The sequence below is a fragment of the Dacryopinax primogenitus genome (assembly GCF_000292625.1).
Source record: "Dacryopinax primogenitus strain DJM-731 SS1 chromosome Unknown DACRYscaffold_2, whole genome shotgun sequence".
Taxonomy (NCBI): domain Eukaryota; kingdom Fungi; phylum Basidiomycota; class Dacrymycetes; order Dacrymycetales; family Dacrymycetaceae; genus Dacryopinax; species Dacryopinax primogenitus.
The window spans coordinates 1,692,851-1,714,915 of NW_024467199.1; the positions used below are offsets into that span (position 1 = coordinate 1,692,851).

At 53.0% G+C, this 22,065-nt stretch overlaps 9 protein-coding genes across 9 annotated transcripts; 6 read left to right on the forward strand and 3 right to left on the reverse strand.

Annotated features, from left to right (window-relative positions):
• Window positions 1-37: 37 nt before the first annotated feature.
• DACRYDRAFT_75184 (uncharacterized protein) lies at window positions 38-1,888 on the forward strand. Its single transcript, XM_040776116.1, has 4 exons — window positions 38-366; window positions 425-654; window positions 713-1,118; window positions 1,166-1,888. The coding sequence occupies exons 1-4, from the start codon at window positions 82-84 to the stop codon at window positions 1,826-1,828; spliced, it is 1,584 nt and encodes a 527-aa protein (XP_040632694.1). The 5' UTR covers window positions 38-81; the 3' UTR covers window positions 1,829-1,888.
• Window positions 1,889-2,012: 124 nt separating this feature from the next.
• On the forward strand, window positions 2,013-3,801 carry DACRYDRAFT_98391 (uncharacterized protein; the record flags this gene model as incomplete). The annotated part of the gene is made up of 6 exons (XM_040777526.1): window positions 2,013-2,056; window positions 2,098-2,216; window positions 2,267-2,553; window positions 2,606-2,993; window positions 3,057-3,696; window positions 3,734-3,801. Exons 3-6 carry the CDS (start codon window positions 2,459-2,461, stop codon window positions 3,799-3,801), a joined length of 1,191 nt encoding a protein of 396 aa, XP_040632695.1. The 5' UTR covers window positions 2,013-2,056; window positions 2,098-2,216; window positions 2,267-2,458.
• Window positions 3,802-4,443: 642 nt separating this feature from the next.
• Window positions 4,444-6,764, forward strand: DACRYDRAFT_75186 (uncharacterized protein; the record flags this gene model as incomplete). Its single annotated transcript, XM_040776117.1, has 7 exons — window positions 4,444-4,616; window positions 4,663-4,701; window positions 4,750-5,140; window positions 5,189-5,288; window positions 5,345-6,357; window positions 6,405-6,471; window positions 6,522-6,764. The coding sequence occupies 5 exons, from the start codon at window positions 4,444-4,446 to the stop codon at window positions 5,479-5,481; spliced, it is 840 nt and encodes a 279-aa protein (XP_040632696.1). The 3' UTR covers window positions 5,482-6,357; window positions 6,405-6,471; window positions 6,522-6,764.
• Window positions 6,765-7,170: 406 nt separating this feature from the next.
• DACRYDRAFT_20177 (glycoside hydrolase) lies at window positions 7,171-8,539 on the reverse strand. The gene is made up of 5 exons (XM_040771831.1): window positions 8,382-8,539; window positions 7,842-8,333; window positions 7,679-7,787; window positions 7,474-7,632; window positions 7,171-7,424 (listed from the first exon to the last, which is right to left on the reverse strand). Exons 1-5 carry the CDS (start codon window positions 8,516-8,518, stop codon window positions 7,296-7,298), a joined length of 1,026 nt encoding a protein of 341 aa, XP_040632697.1. The 5' UTR covers window positions 8,519-8,539; the 3' UTR covers window positions 7,171-7,295.
• A 798-nt stretch (window positions 8,540-9,337) lies between these two features.
• On the forward strand, window positions 9,338-13,583 carry DACRYDRAFT_104292 (DNA repair protein; the record flags this gene model as incomplete). The annotated part of the gene is made up of 7 exons (XM_040767901.1): window positions 9,338-10,003; window positions 10,063-10,160; window positions 10,213-11,403; window positions 11,456-11,515; window positions 11,563-11,780; window positions 11,834-12,171; window positions 12,219-13,583. 7 exons carry the CDS (start codon window positions 9,338-9,340, stop codon window positions 13,581-13,583), a joined length of 3,936 nt encoding a protein of 1,311 aa, XP_040632698.1.
• Window positions 13,584-13,858: 275 nt separating this feature from the next.
• On the forward strand, window positions 13,859-16,833 carry DACRYDRAFT_20179 (MIF4G-domain-containing protein). The gene is made up of 5 exons (XM_040771832.1): window positions 13,859-13,936; window positions 14,023-15,068; window positions 15,119-15,405; window positions 15,454-15,939; window positions 15,990-16,833. The coding sequence occupies exons 1-5, from the start codon at window positions 13,872-13,874 to the stop codon at window positions 16,758-16,760; spliced, it is 2,655 nt and encodes an 884-aa protein (XP_040632699.1). The 5' UTR covers window positions 13,859-13,871; the 3' UTR covers window positions 16,761-16,833.
• A 500-nt stretch (window positions 16,834-17,333) lies between these two features.
• On the forward strand, window positions 17,334-18,383 carry DACRYDRAFT_75198 (histone-fold-containing protein). Its single transcript, XM_040776118.1, has 3 exons — window positions 17,334-17,380; window positions 17,690-17,926; window positions 17,988-18,383. The coding sequence occupies exons 1-3, from the start codon at window positions 17,366-17,368 to the stop codon at window positions 18,156-18,158; spliced, it is 423 nt and encodes a 140-aa protein (XP_040632700.1). The 5' UTR covers window positions 17,334-17,365; the 3' UTR covers window positions 18,159-18,383.
• Window positions 18,384-18,702: 319 nt separating this feature from the next.
• Window positions 18,703-19,937, reverse strand: DACRYDRAFT_20180 (uncharacterized protein). Its single transcript, XM_040771833.1, has 2 exons — window positions 19,696-19,937; window positions 18,703-19,639 (listed from the first exon to the last, which is right to left on the reverse strand). The coding sequence occupies exon 2, from the start codon at window positions 19,465-19,467 to the stop codon at window positions 19,024-19,026; it is 444 nt and encodes a 147-aa protein (XP_040632701.1). The 5' UTR covers window positions 19,468-19,639; window positions 19,696-19,937; the 3' UTR covers window positions 18,703-19,023.
• Window positions 19,938-20,045: 108 nt separating this feature from the next.
• DACRYDRAFT_20181 (uncharacterized protein) lies at window positions 20,046-20,666 on the reverse strand. The gene is made up of 3 exons (XM_040771834.1): window positions 20,460-20,666; window positions 20,122-20,408; window positions 20,046-20,073 (listed from the first exon to the last, which is right to left on the reverse strand). The coding sequence occupies exons 2-3, from the start codon at window positions 20,265-20,267 to the stop codon at window positions 20,058-20,060; spliced, it is 162 nt and encodes a 53-aa protein (XP_040632702.1). The 5' UTR covers window positions 20,268-20,408; window positions 20,460-20,666; the 3' UTR covers window positions 20,046-20,057.
• Between the last annotated feature and the right edge of the window lie 1,399 nt (window positions 20,667-22,065).

The window sequence follows — 22,065 nt, forward strand, 5'->3', positions numbered from 1 at the left end:
CTTCTTCTGCTCTTCTGCTCTTTGCTTTGTTTACTCTGAGCGAGCGCATCCCGACGCCTCTTCTCAACAAGAGAGTCCCATATGGCGAAAGACGACAGCGAGCTGGGTATTCCCCTCCCTCCCCCTGGTACCCACCCCCTAGAAAAACCTCCAACGCGGGCCTTCTCATCCTCCTCCTCGAGCGAGAAAGCGCCCCAAGAAGCCCAGATAGTCGACAAGTTCGCATGGGTCGAACGGGTGCCTCTCCTCCGTACGCTGTTTATCCGCGGAGGGGTAGAGGTGAGGGGGATCGAGCGCGTCCCGGAGGAGGAGAGGGAACCTAGGCATGCGTGGAATAACCTGCTTATGTGGATAAGCATTAACGCTGTGCGTCTTTCCCTCTCACTCCCCGCTCCGCACTTGACTCCTGCTCACCTGCGGGAAGGTACTCACCACAGTCCCGATCGGCATGCTCGCCCAGGCGTTCTTTACCCTCACTCTCCCACACGCGATCGCAGTCATCATCGTCTTCTCCGCGATTGGCAGTGCGACAGTCGCGTTTATCGCCACCCTCGGCCCCAAGACAGGGCTCAGGACGATGGTGATCACTCGGTACAGTGTGGGCTATGTCGGGGGGAGCATCTTCAGTATCTTCAATATCCTTACCCAGCTCGGGTGCGCCCTTTTTTGAGTTGAGCGAGCCTAGGCTGATCAAACACATGTACATGTACAGGTTCTCCGTTATAGCCGTCATCCTCGGCGGGCAGACGCTGTACAACATCTCCGAAAAGCTGCCGCTCGTCGTCGGCGTAATCATCGTCGCCGTCGTCACGCTCATCATCTGTTTCATCGGGTACGACGCACTGCACTACTACGAGCGGTACGCATGGATCCTCCTGCTTCTCATATTCTGTATGATGTACGGCTTGGGTGGCAAGGCGGGGTACGACGCTGCCGCCCAAGTGCCGTTGGAAGATCGCGGTGTAGACTTGGCAGGCGACGTCCTCAGCTTCGGGGCGATCATCTTCTCCTCCGCGAGTGGTTGGGCGCCCGTAGCAGCAGACTTCAACTGCCGTCTTCCGGCCAACACGCCTTCTTACCGCGTTTTTTGGCTCACTTTCATAGGGCTCATGATCCCCGTAAGCACGGCACGTCCAACTTCGCACAACACGCTCACTCCAAGCAGCTCATCTTCGTCGAGACACTCGGCGCGGCACTGATGACGATCACCCTGGACGCCTATACAAGCGCGTACGAGACGGGCGACGCGGGGGGTCTGATCGCGCAGACGCTCGCGCCCTGGGGCGGGTTCGGGAAATTCCTCCTCGTCCTCCTCGCCTTCTCCGTCATAGCGAACAACATCCCCAACACCTACTCCGCTGCGCTGTCTATCCAAGCCCTGTGCCCGCCGTTCCAGCGCATCCCCCGCGCATTCTGGACAGTCGTAGTCTTCGTCATATACACCGTAGCGGGCGTAGCGGGGCGAGAGCACTTCTCGTCTATCCTCTCCAACTTCCTTGCCGTCCTGGGCTACTGGACAGCGTTCTTCATCGTCATCGTCGCCGAAGAGCACTTCATCTTTCGCCGCAAAGATGGACTTTTGGGAGGGTACGACTTGACAGCGTATGACAGCCCCTCGCGGCTGCCCGTAGGCCTGGCAGGGATATTCGCAGGTTGTTGCGGTGTGGCAGGTGCAGTGGTAGGCATGGCAGAAACGTGGTACGTCGGCCCGATCGCAGCGCATATCGGCCCGTTTGGCGGTGACTTGGGGTTTGAGCTAGCCGCCGTCTTTTCGGGTGTCGTCTACCCCCCACTGAGGTATTTAGAGATCAAATATTTTGGCCGTTGATCGTGAGGCTATATTTAGTTCCATTTCCATTTCGGGACTTAGGGGTCCCATGTTGCTTCCGTAGAATTAATTATCCCTTGACCTCTTCCTATCATGATCTATCATGCCCCGGTTAGTCCAATGTCACCAATTTAAACAGACATGGATGTTGAATATCAGCGTTAGGCGCAAGCATTCTGCTGAACCATCACTGCAGGCACCGTGAAAGTTTGCCCTCCTTGTAGGAACGAGCGCCTTCAACGCGTGTCTGCGCTCGGTCCGAGCGTCGTATGTACACGACAGGAGCCCACTCATCGACTGGGACATAATACCAGAATCCGTTCGTTCGCATTTCAACTCTCTATGTAGAGAGGAATCTGGATCATTCCTCCCTCATACGCTCAAAACTGTTAGCTCCTGCTCTGTGCTGTGTGTCTATACGTTGATCCTCATGCATAGTGGGCAGAGGCTCATCACGAGAGTAACAGCTTCGCCCATGCTGTGTCTTCCCTCCCAGAACATTTGTGGCTCCCACCATCCTCATCAAATACGACCATTCTCCCAACCGACCCAGATGCTCTATCGTGGATTTATGATAAAACCTAAGAGCTGAAGGAGCTGAACGCACTCGACTCTGCAGTGACCGGGAAGATGGTTCGAGCGCCAGTGGATGCACTAATATCATTAGGGTGCCGCTATGAGAGTGGTGCTGGTGGAAATGACTTTGCGTATGGCACCCATCTTTAGTAAGCAAATAAATACATTCTTTTGTCCCCCCTCCCAAACTGATGTCTACAGTATGGAGCAGAAATTGAGAATGTCTAGAGCGTTTGATCCACCGGACCCCACCTTTCCTCGCCCGACGAACACCAATGAACTGGATAGTCCCGTCATTCTCATACCAGGTCCCAAGTGGCAACACAGGTTTAACCTCAAGCAGCTTTCAATCCCTGCCAGAATGCACGACCATTTCCGTTGGCAGGAACATCCTGGAACTGTATTCAGTATCATCCTATTGCCGGTTGAACACAACGCGGGGCAAGGGCTGACGGCAAAGATCGTGTACGATCTGATAACAACTCAACGACAGCGGGCCGCTCTGAGATTGCCGCGAAGAGTTCAATACGGGCTAGCGGTTGATATCGATTATATCTATGTGATAGCCTCAACAATCGAGGACAATGATGTATGCAATGTTTTCTGCCTGAGTATTTGTATGGCGATGTTATGTACTGACACTTGAAACCAGGTTATCGGACTCTATAAGGTTGCAAGCTGGGCCCGGGACAACGCTGAACATCTCATTCAATGCTTATGTTTCATCCGTTCTGTTTGCCGGCAGCCGGAGACTCACCAGGAGGAGCTGAAACTGATCCTGGAGCAGCTCGGGACGTTGCCAGCCAACCTTTGCTGGAGAACCGATGTCGATGTAGACAACGCACCCTCCCTGTCAACCTCAGCTGAAAACGATGATTCCGAGGATCCCGACAATCCTGACAACCCCGACCATCCGAACGATTCTGGCCAATCCCAAGATGGTGATCCCCATCCCCATTCGGAGGACGATTCTGGCCCTCCCCGCAAACGAGCCCGGAGAGATCATTCTAAGCCTACGCCTGGCCCTCCCTCCGCCAAACCTCGCGAGTCCTATGCGTCACACATTGCGACCCTGCGCAAGACGTGGAATAGGTGTGAACGAAATGCGGCGAGACGCGCTCTCCCAATGATTGTCCCAGCAAAAGACTTCGAGCATATCTCTTGGGCGTTCTCTCCTGAAGGGGTCATGTCGGATGCGGATGAAGCGAGATGGTCAGAGATGTTGAAAGCTCGGGAAAGGCAAGAACGCGAGGTGACGTCGACACAGAGCTATTTGGTTGGAACAGATGGCAGTGAGTCGCGCATCGAAGCGTGGACGCACGCATCAAGCACAGCCGTTGATCCACGGACCATCCGACTATGAGAGGAAGGCAGGGAAGCGTGTAGATGTTGGTTAGGCAAGTTCGGAGATGACGAATTAATTTGTATCAGTAGCGCGTGTAAACTAACCGTCATGTATTTGTGTGCCGTTGATCCCCCGCTGAGGTGTCTGGTATTTTGGCCGTGGATCGCGTGAGGCTTGTGAGGGGGTAAAGTGCGTGTATGGGACTTGGGTTTGGGGTAGATCCGACACGCTACTTTCTACCAATGGATTCCGAAGTTCGGAAGTTCCGGAACATGATGTCTTGGGAGGAGAAATGTAGGATGGAATGCTTGGCTGCCAAGAATTCTCTGTCCTGGGGACAGGGGACGTTTCCCATCGAGGTTGGGACCCACTTGTGAGCAGGAAATATAATATCCAGAGTACAATCGACCATCTATTCCCATCCTGTGCTACAAGTTCTTAGTTCCCTTATATTGGCGTAAAACGTTATTGAAGTGACAAAGAAGATACAAAAGGAGCTTGGCATGTGTATTCCCGGTGAACATTGCCACAGTACTGCGCTCTCCTTGATACCCTTGGCACTGGTGATAATCAGCACAGCGCTCATTGCTCATTACACTCTTTTCCCTCTTTCCTTCTCTTATAACGCCCTGTCTGCTTATTATCTATAACTGCGCAGCTGGACTGTCGTTTTCCTCGAATTTGACGACGAACGATGCCTGCACTACCGTACGAATCGTCCTCTGTTGACTTGAGCTTCTCCCTCCTTGCGCGACAGAATGCGCAGCCCCAGCCCACGCAAACCCAGCAACTGCTCACGCCTAACCATACCCAGGTGGTTACACTCGTAGTCGCGAGCGTGTACGTCGTCGTAATCGCGATACTATGGTGCGTGCTTTGTTAACCAACTGAGCCACTACTGATGCAGAAACAGGCACATCCCCATCCTGAGCTGGCTGTTGTACCCATTCAAGTGCGCTCTCCCTCTACGCTTCTAAAATGGCGAATAATTGTCTTCCAGGCTGCTCACAGTCGGCTTCCACGAGATGTCACACGCGATCGCCGGCCTTCTCACCTGCGCCAAGATCCACTCGATAGAGCTCGACCCAGACGAAGGCGGGGCGACCCAAATGTCCGGGGGGGTGTCGTGGATCACCCTCCCCGCCGGGTACCTAGGTTCATCCTTCATCGGTGGATGCCTCATCGCCTGCGGGTTCGACATTGTCGCTAGCAAGATCGCCTGTCTTGTCCTGGCTGTGTTCTTCCTCTTCACGCTCTGGTGGGCGAGGAGGAACTGGCTGAGCTGGATCCTTATCATCGGCATGAGCGGGCTGATAGTCCTCTTCTGGCTCGTGCACAACAGCGTTGCGCTGAGGTTCTTTGTCCTCTTTATCGGCGTGATGAGCTGTATGGTGATTCCCTCCGTCTCGCCGTTTGGTATCGCCCGCTGACGACCGCAGTACGTTCTATGGGACGTGATAGACGATACTATCGCACGAAAGGTGAACACCTCGGACGCGTCGCAGTTCGCGCACGTCTGTGGCTGCTGTCCTTCCCAAGGTACGCCCCCCTCCCTCCCCTCCTGTGCTCGCACTCGTCGCTAATGGACGCACTAGTGTGGGGCTTCTTCTGGCTGCTCATCGCTTTCCTCTTCTTTGCGGCTGCGATCATCATCGGTATCGTCGCTTTCAAAGAGGATGACGCGCAGCAACAGTCAGCGGCAGGGACGTTCCTCCCCTCCCCGTTCCATTAATCTCTGGTCTAAGCAGACTGAGGACTGAAGGACTTGGTTTATTTGCTCCTGATGGACCACACGATGTACATAGGTCATACCTTCAGTATTGTACCCCTAATGTAGCATACCCTTCGCCATGCACTGAGGGCGCAGCACTCCCTTGCACAAGCCAGGCATCATGTAGCTAGATAGACGGACTATATATACACGGCTAGTCGACGTTAGGGCATGTGTACGTGACGAATAAACGTTGGAGACAACGTCCGGTGTTACGGTTGAGACGAGAACAAGCTGAGAAAAACAGAGGTAGTGTACATCCTTTCACAACGCTCATGTCCACAACTCACAAGCTCTCGCGGAACCTCGTCCCTCCTGCGAACTTGCCACTTACATCGCTCTTCCTCTTCTCCTCTCCCTCCTTCCCCGCATTCTCTACCATCTCATACTCTCCCTTCACCTCCCCCACGACCGGACTCGGCTGCCCGACGGGACTGACGAGTTCTTCCCTACTCGCCGAGAACCCCTCTTTCCACCCTTCGGGCGGGGCGAGCCTTATCGTGCTAGCGCTGCTAAACGCGCCCGCCGAGTCCGAAGCAAGGTACGGTCCTTGCCCCTTCCTCCCTCCCTCAAGCTCGATCCCGTCGTCGTACCCCTTCGACCCTTCGCCAGTCTGGATCCACCCGCGCTTTGCCGCTTTTTGCCCAAACAACCCGCTTTCCCCTGGTTTTGGGAAAGACGTGTGAGCATCGTACGCCGCCCCGAGGCCGGAGGAGGGACGAGGCGCGTCTGAACGACGTTTTTCGCGTTGACGCCGACGCCGACGGAGGAACCACCAGATCCCGAGGCAGGTGAGGATGACGAGGATCCCCAGACCGACTATGAGGCCGATGAAGCCTGGAATATGTCAGATAGGGTAGAGAAGAGAGAAGAAGGGGACATACCGCCCTCGGAGCCTGCGACGGTTGGTACGCCGTTATGGTAGTTTGAGTTTGGGGGTGTTGTGGGTATCTACAAAGATGAGGTCCGGTACGGTGTTAGGAACGGATATGCGTGCATACGGTTGCGGGATCGTCTGTTACTGGGTTTTGGCCACCGCCACGGGGAACGTGTACTGGTGTTGGGGTTGCATGTACGCTGGCGAGCATAGGGAGGACAGCTAGTAGGCGACCAGCGCGTGGAGAACGTCGTGATGGTATCATGCTGTCCCTCCTTTCGGTGTCGTCGCGTCCTCACTAACTTGTCCCCCAAGAGGTGGTGGTTGAGAAGAGAAAGAAAGTGAATCCTAAATTAGTAGCAAGAATAGTCGTCAAGTGTTGTGCCGAATGACAAAGTCCGTTGAAGACGGATGAATGGTCGGCCAGGCGGTGGTAGGTAACTGAGAGAAGACAGATGCGGGTCGTCTGGATAAAGTACTACTGACCTCACCGCGGGATCAATGGCAGCGGAAAGCAAGAAGACAAAAAAAAAAGTGTTAAAACTCTTCGTTCCGCAAGTGAAAGAAGCCGTTTGCAACCCTTGGAATAGAATAAAGCGAAAAATCTGGGTTCATTATAGTCGCATTCAGGGTTAATACTGATTGCAAGGGATTTTCAGCGGATATCATTCCATGATCGATTCACCCTGAGCGTTGCTTCTTGAGCAAATGAATGACACTTCTGTTGTACACGATCAGCGGGGTGGGCAATTCCAGCGTACACTCTACTAAATGACATTCATTCCACTAGGACATTCTTGCTTACAACAGAGAGGTGCACCGCATCAAGCGGGGGATAGAAATACAACAATACCCATTGAAACCCAAAGACCCAGAAAAAAAAACAGAGCTCGGCCCATCACCAGTTCTTCAAGGCGTAGACCATAGACTGGACCGAAGGGTTGCCCAGAATCGCGCGGTAATCGATCGTCTGGTCACGTTCGTTCTTCTGGTAGTTGAACCACACAGCCGCGACCATATTCGGGAACTGAGGAAAGTTAGCGTGATATCGGGAGCTGCTACGGCTAGGAACGCACGTTGTAATGAGTATTCCAGCCAAGGACCTCGTTCATCCACGCTGTCTTGATCTGAAGTTCATTGGAGCCACCAGCTGCAGCCACCTGGGTACCAGTATAATAATGGTAGGCAGCTGAAGTCTCGCTCAGCACGAATGGCTTGCCCTTCGCTGCAGAATACTGCATCCAGGGTCAGTAACAACAACTTGGCCAGAACTAATCTTACAGTGTCGTAGAAGGGCCCCGCCGTCTGGATGAGAAACCCAGAATTAGGAACCGTATTTTCCTGCTGATCAATGCCGAAAGAGTAAAAGGATAGACCGACAAGATCGACCCTATGTCCTAACATCAGCCCCAGGATATTCAAGGCGGATATATGAATGACTCACGTATCATCACCAGGATAATACTGATCGTAGTTGCCCCAGTTGTTATTATCGGTATCGATGTTGGGGCTCCATAACATCTTGGAATTCGGGGCCCAGTAATGCAATGAATTGGCCATGATATTCCATGCCTGGAAGAATCCGTTGGGATCGCATCCCCAAGCGTTCCAGGCCGGACAACCGTTCATCTCGTAGGCAAATCGGACCCAGACCGGAACGCCAGCGTTGTTGAGGTCGGCCATAGCTTGCGAGATGACATCGGCCTGGTCAGAATCAAAGTCCCACAGGCCGTCGGATAATTCGATGGTAGCCATGTAGACTGGCTTAACGGCTTGGCCGACAATATCGTTGTAGTGATACCAGAAACCACCCAGGGAAGTGTCGTCAGAGGATATGGGGATGTAGTCGCCTACAACCGCCATGGGAAGTGGAAGCGCTTGGTTTATCTCGCTGACACTGGAAACGTCGAAGTCAGGCAGAAATCCAAGGCCAATCCTAGAATAGATACTGAGCAGCGGCCATGTAGTCAAGAAATAAACTCACCAATTGATAATCATAGCATTGTCGGAAATGCCTTGCTCCCATCTCTTCTGCATCGTGATGGAGTCAACGGAGTCATCCAGGACGGGAAGGGAAAAGACAGAGAGAGCGAAAGCAACCAGGACAAGAAATAACGACATGTTGACGAGGGAGATCCAAGTGTTGGAGGGATGCGGGAGGAACGAATGCTATAGGGAACAGGACATGGCGACATAGAACAAGATCCACGAGATTTTATATACGGCATGCGGTCGCCAATGGCTAGCATGATCGTCTGTGTTCGTTTCCGCAAATTATGGGGTCAGGCAGAACAGCACGAGATACAAAGTATCCCCCCCTTCCACGGAAACCCAGAATATGGGGTGATGGCATGGTTACAACGCCCGATGAGCTAGTCGGTCATCAGCAGTGGAAGGGGAGACACCAGGCAGCAGTGCATTGTGTTGCCCGATGGCTAGAAAAGAAGGCAAGCACCTGGCCATTAAGCGTTCCAATGAGACTGAATTCGAACCTAAGTGAACAATACGAGGGATATCATCAGGAAGATATAGTATGTATGCATCGCATGTCAGACCCGCTCAGATGCTTATTTCGCAGCAGCGGATGACAGGTCGGTGCGCCAAATGAGAGCAGAACGTAAAGAGAAAAAACATAAGTCGGTTTGCAGCTTCGCTGTGCCCACGTTTAGGGGTGCGAAGCAAGGGATGATACGCCATCCGCAACGCCTCGAAGACCTGCAGACAGATGTAACGCGTCAAGAATATCGCCAGATGACACGAGAACGGGATCGCTGGTTCTCCGGTGCCCTTTCGCCAAATGTAGACAATGTAGCAACAGCCCTTGTTTGGTCGAAATTCCTGGGGCGTGCTGTGCACGCATATACGATACTCAAAATATCGCTGATCCGAATACCAACCAAAGATTCAGCTATTTTTGTCCTATGTCCTCGTTGGCAGGCGATGGTACTGGAACGGGTGGTGGCAGAGAAAGAGGCCAGGTTGTTTGCGGACGTGCTGGCGGGACTGTTGATGTCCCTGAACGCCACCACACCTTCAAGTTACGTACAGTCATCGTCCTCACGTCGCTCCGGCCTTGAACACCTTTTCTTTTGCGCGACATGCACGCAAAGCACTATCCGATTCTTTGATAAATTGGATGGGAGGATGGACAATGCGGCCTCACAGTCCTCGGACCTTTTCGGCCCCGACGATCCCACTTTTCTTGAAGCGCTTGCTAGAGCTGTTCTGCCCGGCGACGTCGCTATGCCCGATGTCGAAGCTGAAAATCTCGGACAGCTCGTTGCCCTCCCGGCGGAAATGGGCCCGAGAGGAACGAAACGTTCGTGGTCGCCGCCTCCTGCTCGGAGTCCTAGCCCGCTGGATGAGGGATTATTCCGCAGCGGATATGGATCTCTCAAATCTATCATCCATCTCAATACTGAAGATGAGGAACCGAGCAGCTATCTCGATTCGGACACCTACGGGGCCAGTAAATTCAATGGATGGGGAGACTACATGCGAAGGAAGAGGGCGAAATTGCAAGTTCAGAACGACGAAATGGAGGAACAGAACGAGGCAAATGGGTCTGCCGGCAAGCCAAAAATATTCAGGGGTCTGGCCATCCATGTGCGTCGGTCGAGTACTTCAACTTCTGCAGTAATCGGTCTGACCTTTTTCGCTCCCAGATCAATGGTTTCACTATTCCATCCGTGCAGGTCCTCCGCGGGATGATCACGCAAAACGGCGGAACATACCATGCCTATCTCGATAAGAAAGGCCTCGTGTATGTTTGATCCTTCACTGCCACCTAAGATTGGTCGTAATTCTCTCGTTAGAACCCATGTTGTGGCATCAAATTTGACACCTGCAAAGGTGCTCGAGTTCAAGCACATGAAAATCGTTACGCCTGACTGGATCACAAAGAGCGTCGAGGCCGGACTGTTGCTACCATGGCGGGACTTCATTCTCCACCCGAGCGAGATGGATCGATTGGACGAGGCTCAAGGCTCGCGAACGGCTCAGAAGACCTTGCTTGAGGGATTTCAGACTCAGGCAAGAAGAGCGACACAGCAGACTTCAGTACCTCACCGTCCGCAACGCACAACTATTCTTGGGTGCCAGAAGCCAAGTTCTCCTGGAACACCTCAGGTGCAGCAACCGGCTACAGATACCCTGATGAATAATCCCCCCGATATTTCGGATTCTCATGCGAGAGAATCACTGTCTGGATTGGATGACGTTGCCACCACATCCGGTACCGCGGTGGATCCGGCTGAGTGCTCTTCCAACATTTCCGATGGGAAGGAAATTGGCCAGTCTACTTCCGCCAATGTCCGCTTGATGAACGAAATGTCTGGTCCAAAGACCCCTACAAAGCAGAAGCGATCTATCTTAGATGGCCCCTTCGTTGCAGGTACAAAGACGCCAGAGAGCCCTGAGAAGAAGACTTCTCCAACAACTGTGGATTGCTCAACTGATCCAGTCACTCATGAAGCAGCGGCACATATTCCAGCTCACGCTTCTTTCAAGTCCAATCCCAATGCTGCTCGGCTAATGCAAAACCCTCGCTGGGCGGCCAAGCACACCTCCGCCAAAGGTGCCGAATTCATTGAAGGTTTCTATAAACAATCAAGGCTGCATCACCTCAGCACTTGGAAGGCCGAGCTCAAGGAGTTGGTAGCGAAGGCGCAAGCAAAGCTGGAGGACGACCAGAGTCGCGAGCACGAAGATGGACCAGATAAGGGTGTTAGTATGGCGGGTCATGTGCTTCCTGAGGGAAAGGCAAGACTGGACAGCAAGGGCAGAGTCCGGCCAGAAGACCGCGTGATTATGCATTGTGACTTCGACTCTTTCTTCGTCGCCGCCAGTCTAATCGACCGTCCGCACCTGAAAGGAAAACCCGTGGTCGTGTGCCATTCCCAGGGCAAGGCCGCTGATGCGGGGACAGGAAGGACAGGGTCTAGCACCAGTGAAGTTGCCAGCGCCAGCTATGAAGCGCGCAAGTTTGGCATCAGGAATGGTATGAGGTGCGTTCAGGGTGTGCTGTTACATAAGCCAGACCTCATCGCGGATCTGTAGTTTGGGACAAGCACGTAAACTGTGTCCTGAACTGGAGACCCTTCCATACGAGTTCGAAAAGTGAGTGGAAATCAATTCCGCGTGGCCTGGAGGCTTACCGCTTGTAGATACAAGGAATTCTCACTGAAGTTCTACACAATACTCATGACATATGCGGACGATGTACAAGCCGTCTCAGTGGACGAAGCCCTGATAGATGTCAGCAATGCGGTTGCTCGTGCTCGATTCGTTCCTTGTGTGGATGGAGAGGGCGGGCCCCCAAATCACGTCAAGGAACTTGCAGAGGCAATCCGTGATGACGTGCGGAAGTCCACTGGATGCGAAAGTGAGTAGCTGTCTTCATCTCTTCCATTGTATCCGAACTCAGGATCTTATCAGTCAGCATCGGTGCATCCCACAACATACTCCTTGCTAGACTGGCCACGAGAAGGGCCAAGCCGGCGGGCTCATGCCACATCCTTCCTGAGGATGTCTCCGCCTTGTTGGAAGATCTGGACATCAAGGATCTGCACGGTGTTGGATGGAGTATCAGTGAGAGGATGGACAGTAATCTGGGAATTAAGAAGGTTGGAGAGCTCGCCAAACAACCGAAAGCTACGCTTCAGAAGCTTTTTGGACCGAAGATGGGGGAGAAACTCTTCAATGCCGCCCGAGGTATCGATAATGCTCAGATCGAATCTCACAAGCAGAGAAAGTCTGTTTCCGCCGAAGTCAATGTATGTTGCCAAAAAGCTTCGCATACGTTAACTTACCGCTCCGCTAGTACGGAATCCGTTTTGAGACCGAAGAGCAAGCAGAACGCTTCATGCATGACCTTGGGCGCGAAGTTTCTCGTAGGCTGAAGAATGTCGGTATGAAGGGGCGTTTCATGACTCTCAAGCTCATGAAACGACACCATGACGCCCCCCTGGAAGCACCCAAGTTTATGGGACATGGCATATGTGACACGTTTAGCAAGTCGGCACCGATCACTGCTCGAGGCGGAACAGCAACGGACGACCCAGATATTATTGGAGAAGAAGCTTGGAAGCTGCTCAAAAGTTTCGGTTTTGATTCCAAAGAGCTGCGAGGTCTTGGTATTCAGATCCAAAAGCTAGAAGGGGGTCTCGGGCAAAATACACCCCCTGTTGGGCAAGGTATCCTTGACTTTCAGAAGGTCGCCAGTCCGTCCAAGCGAAGCCGTCAGGCTTCTGGTGACAATGAAATACCAACAGGTCCACAATCGGGCATGTCCACTGAGGACGAACAAATGACAGTCAAGGCTGAAGAACAAGAGGAAGTCCTTCGACCTGTCACTCTTTTCGAGCTTCCATCATTTGCGCAGATCGATTTATCGGTCCTGGACGCTCTTCCAGCAGACATTCGAGCAGAGGTAGAAGCCGAATACGTGCGTCCTCGCCCTCGACTCCCATCGGAGCTTCCCCAGGCGGGTCCGTCGGTCGTTTCCCCAGTCAAAGCCGAGCGGAGCCCACCAGATGTGAAACACATTACCCGCCAACTGGCACCCAAGCGGAACGGCAATCGTCCACCGCCCAAGTATTCAATCTTCCAAAAGCGCGAAACTACGCCAGTGGTGCAAGTTGAGATTACAGACGGGGAGTTGCGGGAGCTCCAGATCGATCCTGAGGTATTCCGGGCTCTTCCTGGGGACCTGCAGCGCGAGCAGCTTGCAGCCCATAAGGGAACACTGCATCTCCCACCTCGAGTGGTGGCTGCCAGGTCCACAAAACCTGCACGCGAATCGCGCTCCCCATCTGTGCCTGCCCGCCGGTCCAAACAAGTGTATCAAGCGGTATTCCCACAAGATCCGGAACTAGGCAGGATGAGCGAGACTTCTGCTATTCGAGAACTGATTGAGCAGTGGTTTGTCTCAAGTGTAGATTCAGGCCCGCACGAGAAGGACCTTAAGCGTATCGGTGATTTTCTGGTCAAGTGCCTTGAGGGTGATGTGGGAATGGAGAAGGGGGTTGTGGTGATGCAGTGGTGGAAGCATCTGATTGAGGCGAGGTGGGTTTCGGACACACATAGGAGCGCTGGAAAGCTGTGGTGGGATGCGTTCACAGGCATCAAGAGAAGACTGGATGAGGTTGTAAAAAGGAGGTTTGGGGGAACATTGAGCTTGGATTAACAAAGGATTGCTGTATTTTTATTTGGAAATAGTTGCAATGCTGTATCGATAGCCACTCATGACTGCGCCTTGTGACCTCTGTGGGAACGGTAGAGTCGCACGTTGGTTGATGATCAGATCATGCCGAACAGTTTTGGCGCTCAAGAAGCGTGTGATAATTTATGTGGGGCCTGCCCTAAATGCCCTGAATGTTCCTTTGATTCCGTTCGCCACTCTTTCGCTGTTTAATCACTTTCAACGCGTCTATTAAACGTTTACTTGCAGATTGACAAACTGTACAAACGTGCCATGGCCGACGTCGCTATCAGACCGATGGACAACCGTCCAGAAACGAGCGCACTCAAGCGCAAAAGGTGCGTCTTCATCTCATCCACCACCTTGTTCTCTTATCTTCTCTCATAAATGAACAACATGCTGACTGCGCATCTCGGGTTTCTAGGTCGACACCTTCCCCAACGAGGGACGAACCGCCCGTGAGTAGACGCCGGCGATCCCGTAGCCCTCCACCTCGATCACCATCACCACAAACTCGCGGGGTACATATTGACATCCCTCGCGTGGTGGATAACGACCCCGTGCGGCGACGCGAGCGGGAGCGAGCGCTTGCTGTCCAACAGGCCGAACGCGAACTGCAAGACAAGGAGAAAGACATGCAGGTCGCAAAGAAAGACGATGGATACGATGCCAAAGCGGAATTTCAAAAGCTCATTTCCAGCCGCACAGGAGGCGTGTATATGCCCCCAGCGCGGTTGAGGGCACTTCAGGCTGCTGCCGGTCAGGACAAAAGCAGCCCAGAATATCAGCGCCTCTCGTGGGACGCCCTCAGGAAGAGTATCACCGGTATTGTCAACCGAGTCAACGTGACGAACATCAAGAATGTTGTTCCTGAGTTGTTCGCTGAAAACCTCATTCGCGGCAGGGGCCTGTTCTGCAGGAGTCTGATGAAGGCCCAGTCATCCTCTCTCCCGTTCACACCCGTATTTGCTGCGCTTGTTGCCATCGTCAACACGAAGCTACCTCAAGTCGGAGAACTGTTGATTTACCGGTTACTGAGTCAGTTCCGCCGCGCTTTCAAGCGAAATGACAAGACTGTCTGTATTTCGACGACAATGTTCCTTGCCCATCTCGTCAACCAACAAGTCGTACACGACTTCATTGGCCTACAAATGCTGTACCTGTTGCTCGAGCGTCCGACAGACGATAGCGTGGAAATCGCAGTTGGTCTGATGAGAGAGGTTGGGGCCTTCCTCGCCGATGCTGCCCCTCGCGCCAACAACAGTGTCTTCGAGCGATTCCGCGCAGTGCTACACGAGGGCAAGATCGACAAGCGAGTGCAGTATATGATCGAAGTCTTGTTCCAAGTCAGGAAGGACAAGTACAAGGATAACCCGATTTTACCGGAGGGCTTGGATCTTGTGGAAGAAAGCGAGCAGATCACGCATGAAATCATGTTGGATGACGATTTACCGATTCAGGAAGGTCTTAGTAAGTACCCATGTTGTTGCAGCAGTTTCCTTGATATTCACGGGTGTCAGATGTGTTCAAATTCGATCCGAACTACGCCGAAAATGAGGAAAAATACAGAGAGATCAAGGCGGAGATACTGGGTGAAGATGGCGATGACGATGAAGAGGAGAGCAACGAGGAAGAGTCGGAGGAAGAAGCAGAAGAGGTCGTACCGGATAAAGAGGGTATCGAAGATCGTACTGGCACAAATCTTGTCAACCTCCGCAGGGTCATCTACTTGACTATCATGAATGCACTCAGCTATGAGGAAGCGGTGCATAAGTTGATGAAGGTTAACATTGAGGAGGGGCAAGAGGTACGTTCTCAGGCTCGCCAAATGGCAAATCACTCATTCTCGGAACAGATCGAACTGTGCAACATGATCATTGAATGTTGTTCTCAAGAACGCTCCTACTCGAACTTCTACGGTCTGATTGGCGAGCGTTTCTGCAAGATCAACCGAGTCTGGTGCGAATCGTTCGAACAGGCATTCCAGACATACTACGACACCATCCATCGGTACGAAACAAATAGGCTGCGGAATATCGCGCGGTTCTTCGGCCACCTTTTAGCCACCGACTCGATATCCTGGGCAGTTTTCAGTATTGTCAAGATGAACGAGGACGATACCACCAGCTCGAGCCGTATCTTTGTCAAGATCTTGCTGCAGGAGATGAGCGAGGCGTTGGGCTTGAAAAAGCTTGCCGAGAGGTTCGAGGACCCGACGATGCAGCAGTATTTCCAGGCTATGTTCCCGATGGATAACCCGAAGAACACGAGGTTCTCGATTAATTACTTCACCAGTATCGGTTTGGGTATCGTGACGGAGAAGATGCGTGAGCACCTCAAGGTTTGTCTTATATCTACATTCGCATGGGCCTGTCACTGACCATATACTAGAATGCTCCTCGTCTCATTATGGAACAACAACGCGCGCTCATGAACGAGCAAGCGGAGTCTTCATCTTCCGACACGGACAGCGACGACTCGGAAGACGATTCTGACTCGAGCTCTGAGCCAAGCCCTCCTAGGCGGAGACGTGATTCCCCTCCACCTCGTGAGCGGGAGCGGAGGAGATACGGAGAGGACGATTCGGAGGACGAGCGGTCGCCACCACGCCGCCGCGATCGGGAGAGGGGGAGGGAGGAGTCCCCTCGGAGTGGGAGGAAGAGGAACGACGGTAGGGAGGAGGAACGCTCGCCGCCCCTGAGAGATGCGGGCCGGTACAGAGAGCGGGAGAGAGACGGTGATAGGGAGAGGGAGAGGGAGAGGGAATATGCGCGGGAGCGTGGATATGGGAGAGACCGTTCGCCTCGCGGACGGTATTCCCCTCCTGTCAAGAGGGAGGATCGCGAACGGGATCGCGAACGTGACTACGATCGTGAACGGGAGCGGGAGCGCGACCACGACCGTGGACGTGATCGTGATGAGCGGGAGGAGCGCTCGAGGTTGCCCAGGAGGGATGAGACGCCTCGTAGGAATGGGGGGAGTGATGATAGTCGGGATCGGACGCCGGATACGCCCCCTAGGCGGAGGGAGGATGATCGTGAGAGAGAAAGGGAGAGGGAAAGAGAGAGGGAGAGAGAACGGCACAGAGAGAGAGAAAGAGACAGGAGAAGGTACAGTGCCAGTGAAGATGAGAAGGATAACCGGAGGGTCGGGAGACGCTAGCTCGTCGTGTGATGTATGATTGGTCCGATCTGGTGTGGAATGTGGTTATGCTTGTGTTGTGTAATGAGAGATCATGCGGAGTGTGGGTCTGGGAAGATCCTGCCCTAAAGTGGTGGGGTGGGTGGTGTGGGAGTATGATTCAGTGTTCCTCTCTCGCTGAGCGAGGCATTAAATGGTATAGTGAGTGCCATTGCGCTGTTTAGGAGGAAGAGTACAGACATGCGTGACTGTACTTGGATAGAAAGCGAGTCATCAACCTCGATCACCAAAGTGAGCTAGAAATTCCCCGAATCTCTTGGTATGTGGGTTGAGTGGCGGTGGGGTGAGAGCGGATAAACATCGGTTCCGGTATGTTGACGGCGATGCAAGGGTGGAAGAGAGTTATCCGTTGCTTCACAAGAGCGCAGAGCCTCGCAGACTCGGGCACACGCGGGTGCAATATTCGCCAGTCAGTCGGTGGGTTGCAAGGTACTCCGTTGAATCTTCCATCACTCCCCCCCTACTTTGTCCCCCTCGAAAAGCCTCTTAAGCCCCAGCCTTGTCCATCCTCACTCCCCGTCACATCTTGTTCCCCCACCACCACCTTCTCTCTCACAACTCACAGCATGGCTCGTACAAAGGTATTCCTCTCTCCCCATTTCCCCATTTCCCTCTTTTCGCGCGTCCTTTCCCCGCGCATCACACTTCGCACCCTTGAACACCACTTCATCTTCACTTTTGCTTCCGTATACACCTTGACGCGCTTCATACCATCCGCATCTTTGCATTGTCGTATTTACACCTCGAATTTCGATTACCCTTTATGGTAATCACACTGCATCGCCACTCAACATCACAACATTACATTATTTTCTTATTCTTATTCAACATCATCCTTCATCCATCCTCATACACACGCACACACGCTAATTATTTATTTGAATTTCTAGCAAACCGCCCGCAAGTCCACCGGTGGAAAAGCGCCCCGCAAGCAACTCGCTACCAAAGCCGCCCGCAAGACAGCGACCAAAGGCGGCCCCGCCACCGGCGGTGTCAAGAAACCCCATCGGTTCCGCCCAGGAACGGTCGCGCTGCGTGAGATTCGCAGGTACCAGAAGAGCACCGAGCTCTTGATTCGTAAGCTGCCTTTCCAGAGGCTGGTGCGTGAGATCGCCCAGGATTTCAAGGTTCGTCTTCCCCCCTCCACCCCTACCCGAAGCACTTGTCACTAATACCCGCCCATCGCAGACCGACCTCCGCTTCCAGTCCTCGGCAGTCCTCGCTCTCCAGGAAGCGTCAGAAGCGTACCTCGTCTCCCTGTTCGAGGATACCAACCTTGCCGCCATCCACGCCAAGCGCGTCACGATCCAGCCCAAGGACCTCCAGCTCGCCCGTCGTCTCCGTGGCGAGAGGTCTTAAGCCCCTCTCCCTATTGTCTGTTGCTTGATTCGCAGGCGCTCCAGTGTACTCGTTGTATAGTAGACGGGGCTGTTTATCACTTGATTTGACTACACGTACTCCTTTTTCCCACTTTTTTACTTCTTGTGTCGCGCCTTGCGCCTTGCGTAAACTGGATACAATATGTCATACACGTATGTACTGTTACAGTTTGTAGACATGGCAATGTCATCATCTTGATGCCATCGTTCCGTGTGAATGAGTTGAATGACGATGTTGATCTAAGGACAGAGTGCGGAGGTGCGTTAGTGTATATCAAGGCACAGAGGATATCTTGGGTCGCGCATATCTGTTCCTCTCGAATAGTTCTCCCCAACGTCTTCAGTTCCACTTGTGCCCATGCCGTGGTGCTACACAAGTATTCCTCGATATGTACATTTGGCCGCGTCTTGATTGACAAGGCTCTGCACGTCCCAATATCTCATCACTCATCAGTACAGTACCCTTAGTCGAACTGTGCAGTAATGACATTAGCCCAAGGGCGCTGCGAATACAAATCAATTCCTCATCTCCGAACTCGCACTTCTCTCCCTTCCTCTCATCCTCGGAGAGCCCGTGGATCAACAGCCATGCTCGATGCCCGCGTCCACGCAACGATACGCGACTCCCAATCGTTATCATCCCTTCCCGTTCCAACCAAAACGCTCTCGCTCTCGCTCTCAATCGGCGTCGGCCTCATCTCCCCTTCCCCTTCCTTCATTTCCCGAGCTCTCAAACATCCTTTCCCATCTCGCTTCATCCGCCTGGCACATCACCCCTTCGGGAGAAAACGCTCAACAAACATGGACGAAGTCTTCTGCTGGGAGCATGAGCGGGGGAGCGCGGTTCAACGCAGTCCGTTCACGTCTGTTCCACGTCTTGCGCAGATGGGCGATACGTGACGCAAAGGACTCGCCAGGTTTGGAGGGAGCAGGCGTAGGCGTATGCGTAGGCGGAGGATTAGGAGGATCTCGACGGGCTCGTTTGCGCGGAGGGCCAGAATCGGCCGAATGGGGAGGGTGGTGGGGATCGTCAGCTTGGGATGGGCCAGAAACGTCGGGCTCGACGGACTCGGTGGACTCGTTGGGCTCGTCGAGCTCGTTGGACTGGTTGGGATTGTCAGGCTCGTCGGGTTCAGCGGGATCGTCGGGACCATCGAGCTCGTCAGACTCGCCAGGCTCGTCAGGCTCGTCGTGCTCGTCAGACTCGTCAGGCTCGTCGGGATCGTCAGGATCCTCAAAACTGCCCCTCTCAGATGAGGCTGACGAGGGTGCATTATCCACATCGACATCGGCTCTCCAGCAAAGGTTAGGCGGCAACGTCCCGAGCTTATCCAAGATCAATTCCAATTCCTCCTGGTAGACCTCCTCCCGCCTGCAGATAGAACGGATGAAATAGAGGCATTGAAGGATATGCTCAGCGTTCTCCCGGGCCCAGCTTGCCACTTTTTAGAGTTCGATAACCTAGCCTCCAGTGTCAGTAACATCGCCATACAAATGCTCAGGCAGGAAACGCATACACCATTGTCCTTGATTATTGAGGCTATCACGTAGATATACTCGATATCGACCGCCAGCCCATACTGGACTCTTGGCGGCAATCTCAGAGCCGCCCGTTGTCGTTGTGATGTTATCAGATCATACATGATCTTTGCCGTCAGCTCTTGACCCGCCCTGTGTTCAACCGACAACAGGATGATACTGAATGGGGCATCGATATGTTGCTGCCAACGGAAATGGGCGTGCATGTCGGGAGGGATTGGAGCCTGTTTGAGACTGAAGCTGTCTTGAATTGGTACGAGAATAACTGCGCCGTCGAGGTCGTTGGTGCTCGTCGGACGAGGAAAGTTGGTATTGGATGGATTAAACGCTCTAGATATTCTCAGCTTCTGCTCCATACTGTAAAATATCAGGTTGGTAACCGGGCAAGATGATACATTGCTTACAAAAGATCAACGTCATACCCAAAGTGACTGTCGCCACAACCACTCCCATGGTAGCAGCCCAATGATATTAGGACATCCACCGGGGCTCGGACCATCGCCTCGCTCATTGCATACTCACGTGTCCTCCAGTGCTTCAGCGCCTGCATTCTTTCATAAATCCACGATAGAGCCCCTGGGTCAGTTGGGAGAATGCTCGTATTCGATGAGGATGGTGGGAGCCACAAATTTTCTGGGCGGGAAGATACAGCACGAGCGAAGCTGTTACTCTCGTGATGAGCTTCTGCCCACTATGCATGATCATCAACATATTGGATACACAGCGCAGAGCAAGAGCTAACAGTTTTGAGGGTATGAGGGAGGAATGATCCAGATTCCTCTCTACATAGTGAATTGAAATCCAGACGAATGGATTCTGGTATTATCTTCAAGTCGATGACTGGGCTGTTGTCGCATGTACATGTTGCGCGGATTGAGTGCAAATAGTGTCTGAAGGGTTCAGTTCCTACAAGGAGGGCAAATTTCGACGGTGCGAGCAGTGATGGCTCAGTGGCACCGTGTCTAGAGGCCCAATTAGCTACTGAATTTGTTCGATGTGTGACAGCAAACCTTCGTTTTGGAGTCATGGCAGGCGTTCTATAGACAAATGGGAACCCGGGGGTCACTGAAGACTGTAGAGATAGTTGGGGATTTTTTTTGGTCGATCGTGACTCCTCGCCACAGATTTCTGCTTCCGACACCAAGCCGGACTTCCGCGTGGGGGACTTCCTAAGACTGCCTGAACAACCAGCAGAACGGCAGGAAGTACCAACTAATCAGGAGAAGCACGGAGTGTGCCGCTCCGAGGAGTTCGTCAACCTCCTGCCAGAAAAAGGAGGAATCCTGCGGCTGGGGTTGTCAAGCACCAGGAGTGAAACGGACGCTTTAAGATGAAAGATAGGTATGCCGAGCAGTGGTTCACTCCCGCACTGAAGATCGGTAAAATAAGGCAACTGATGGGGAGCGTGTCGACACAGGGCAAGTGATTAGATTGTTGAGAAGGACGAATGCGGATGATACATGCCGATGCCCATAGTTTTAGATTGGGAATATGTATATTCGACAGAGAGCGGCCATCAGATATAGAACACGTTGTGCTGACGTGTTGGTCTCAAGTCTGATTCCAGTTTTTCTTAGATTATAACGAGTTGCAGACGTGGAAGAAGTCTTCTGCCGGAACAAAGAGAGGGGTCGGTTTGTAGGGTGTTGCTATCCGGGGGCAGGCTCGTGGACGATCCAGACGCCCTCATCAAGCTTAGACAGTGCACATGCAAAGCGCATGTCTGGGCGTGCCTTCCCCCACTGTGAAAAGCTGTTGGTCCGATGAATTTGCGGAATGATTAGAAAGAAGCTGACTTCCTCGAGGATCTGCGGAAGGAATACGCCGCGCTGGCCCTAGAGAGGCAAAGTCTGAGCGAATGACATCTGGAATATCTTGCTAAGGTGCTCACCTGAGAGTTGCACACAATCGGCATGGACGGAACGCAGGTAGTCGTGGAAGGCTTCGATATCTTTCCGATCGGCAAATTCCGATGCCGCCATTAAAGATTGCTCAGATGCTGGCTGCTTGAACAATGTGTGAGCTATCTAGGGCTTCTTTGACAAGTCGATGTTGCAAACCTGCGCATGATTGGCATGTTGAGGCGGTTCCGGTTTGCACCTGCAGCACTGTGCGTATACGAGGGTAGATGTCTGTAGACTTTTCTGAAAGCGATACAGCTCGATGTTTAGAATTGATCCCTAGTTGAAGCATTATGTGGCGGTTTGACAGAATGCGTGGACATCGGGGCAGGGACTGCCAAGCTTGGACTCAGGCTCCGGCGACACGTGCCGTCGTGGCTCGGTGTCAGTACCGGGAAAGCGATAAGGCTCGGAAGGGGGAGGGTCTTCCAATACGCTGTTTTATGC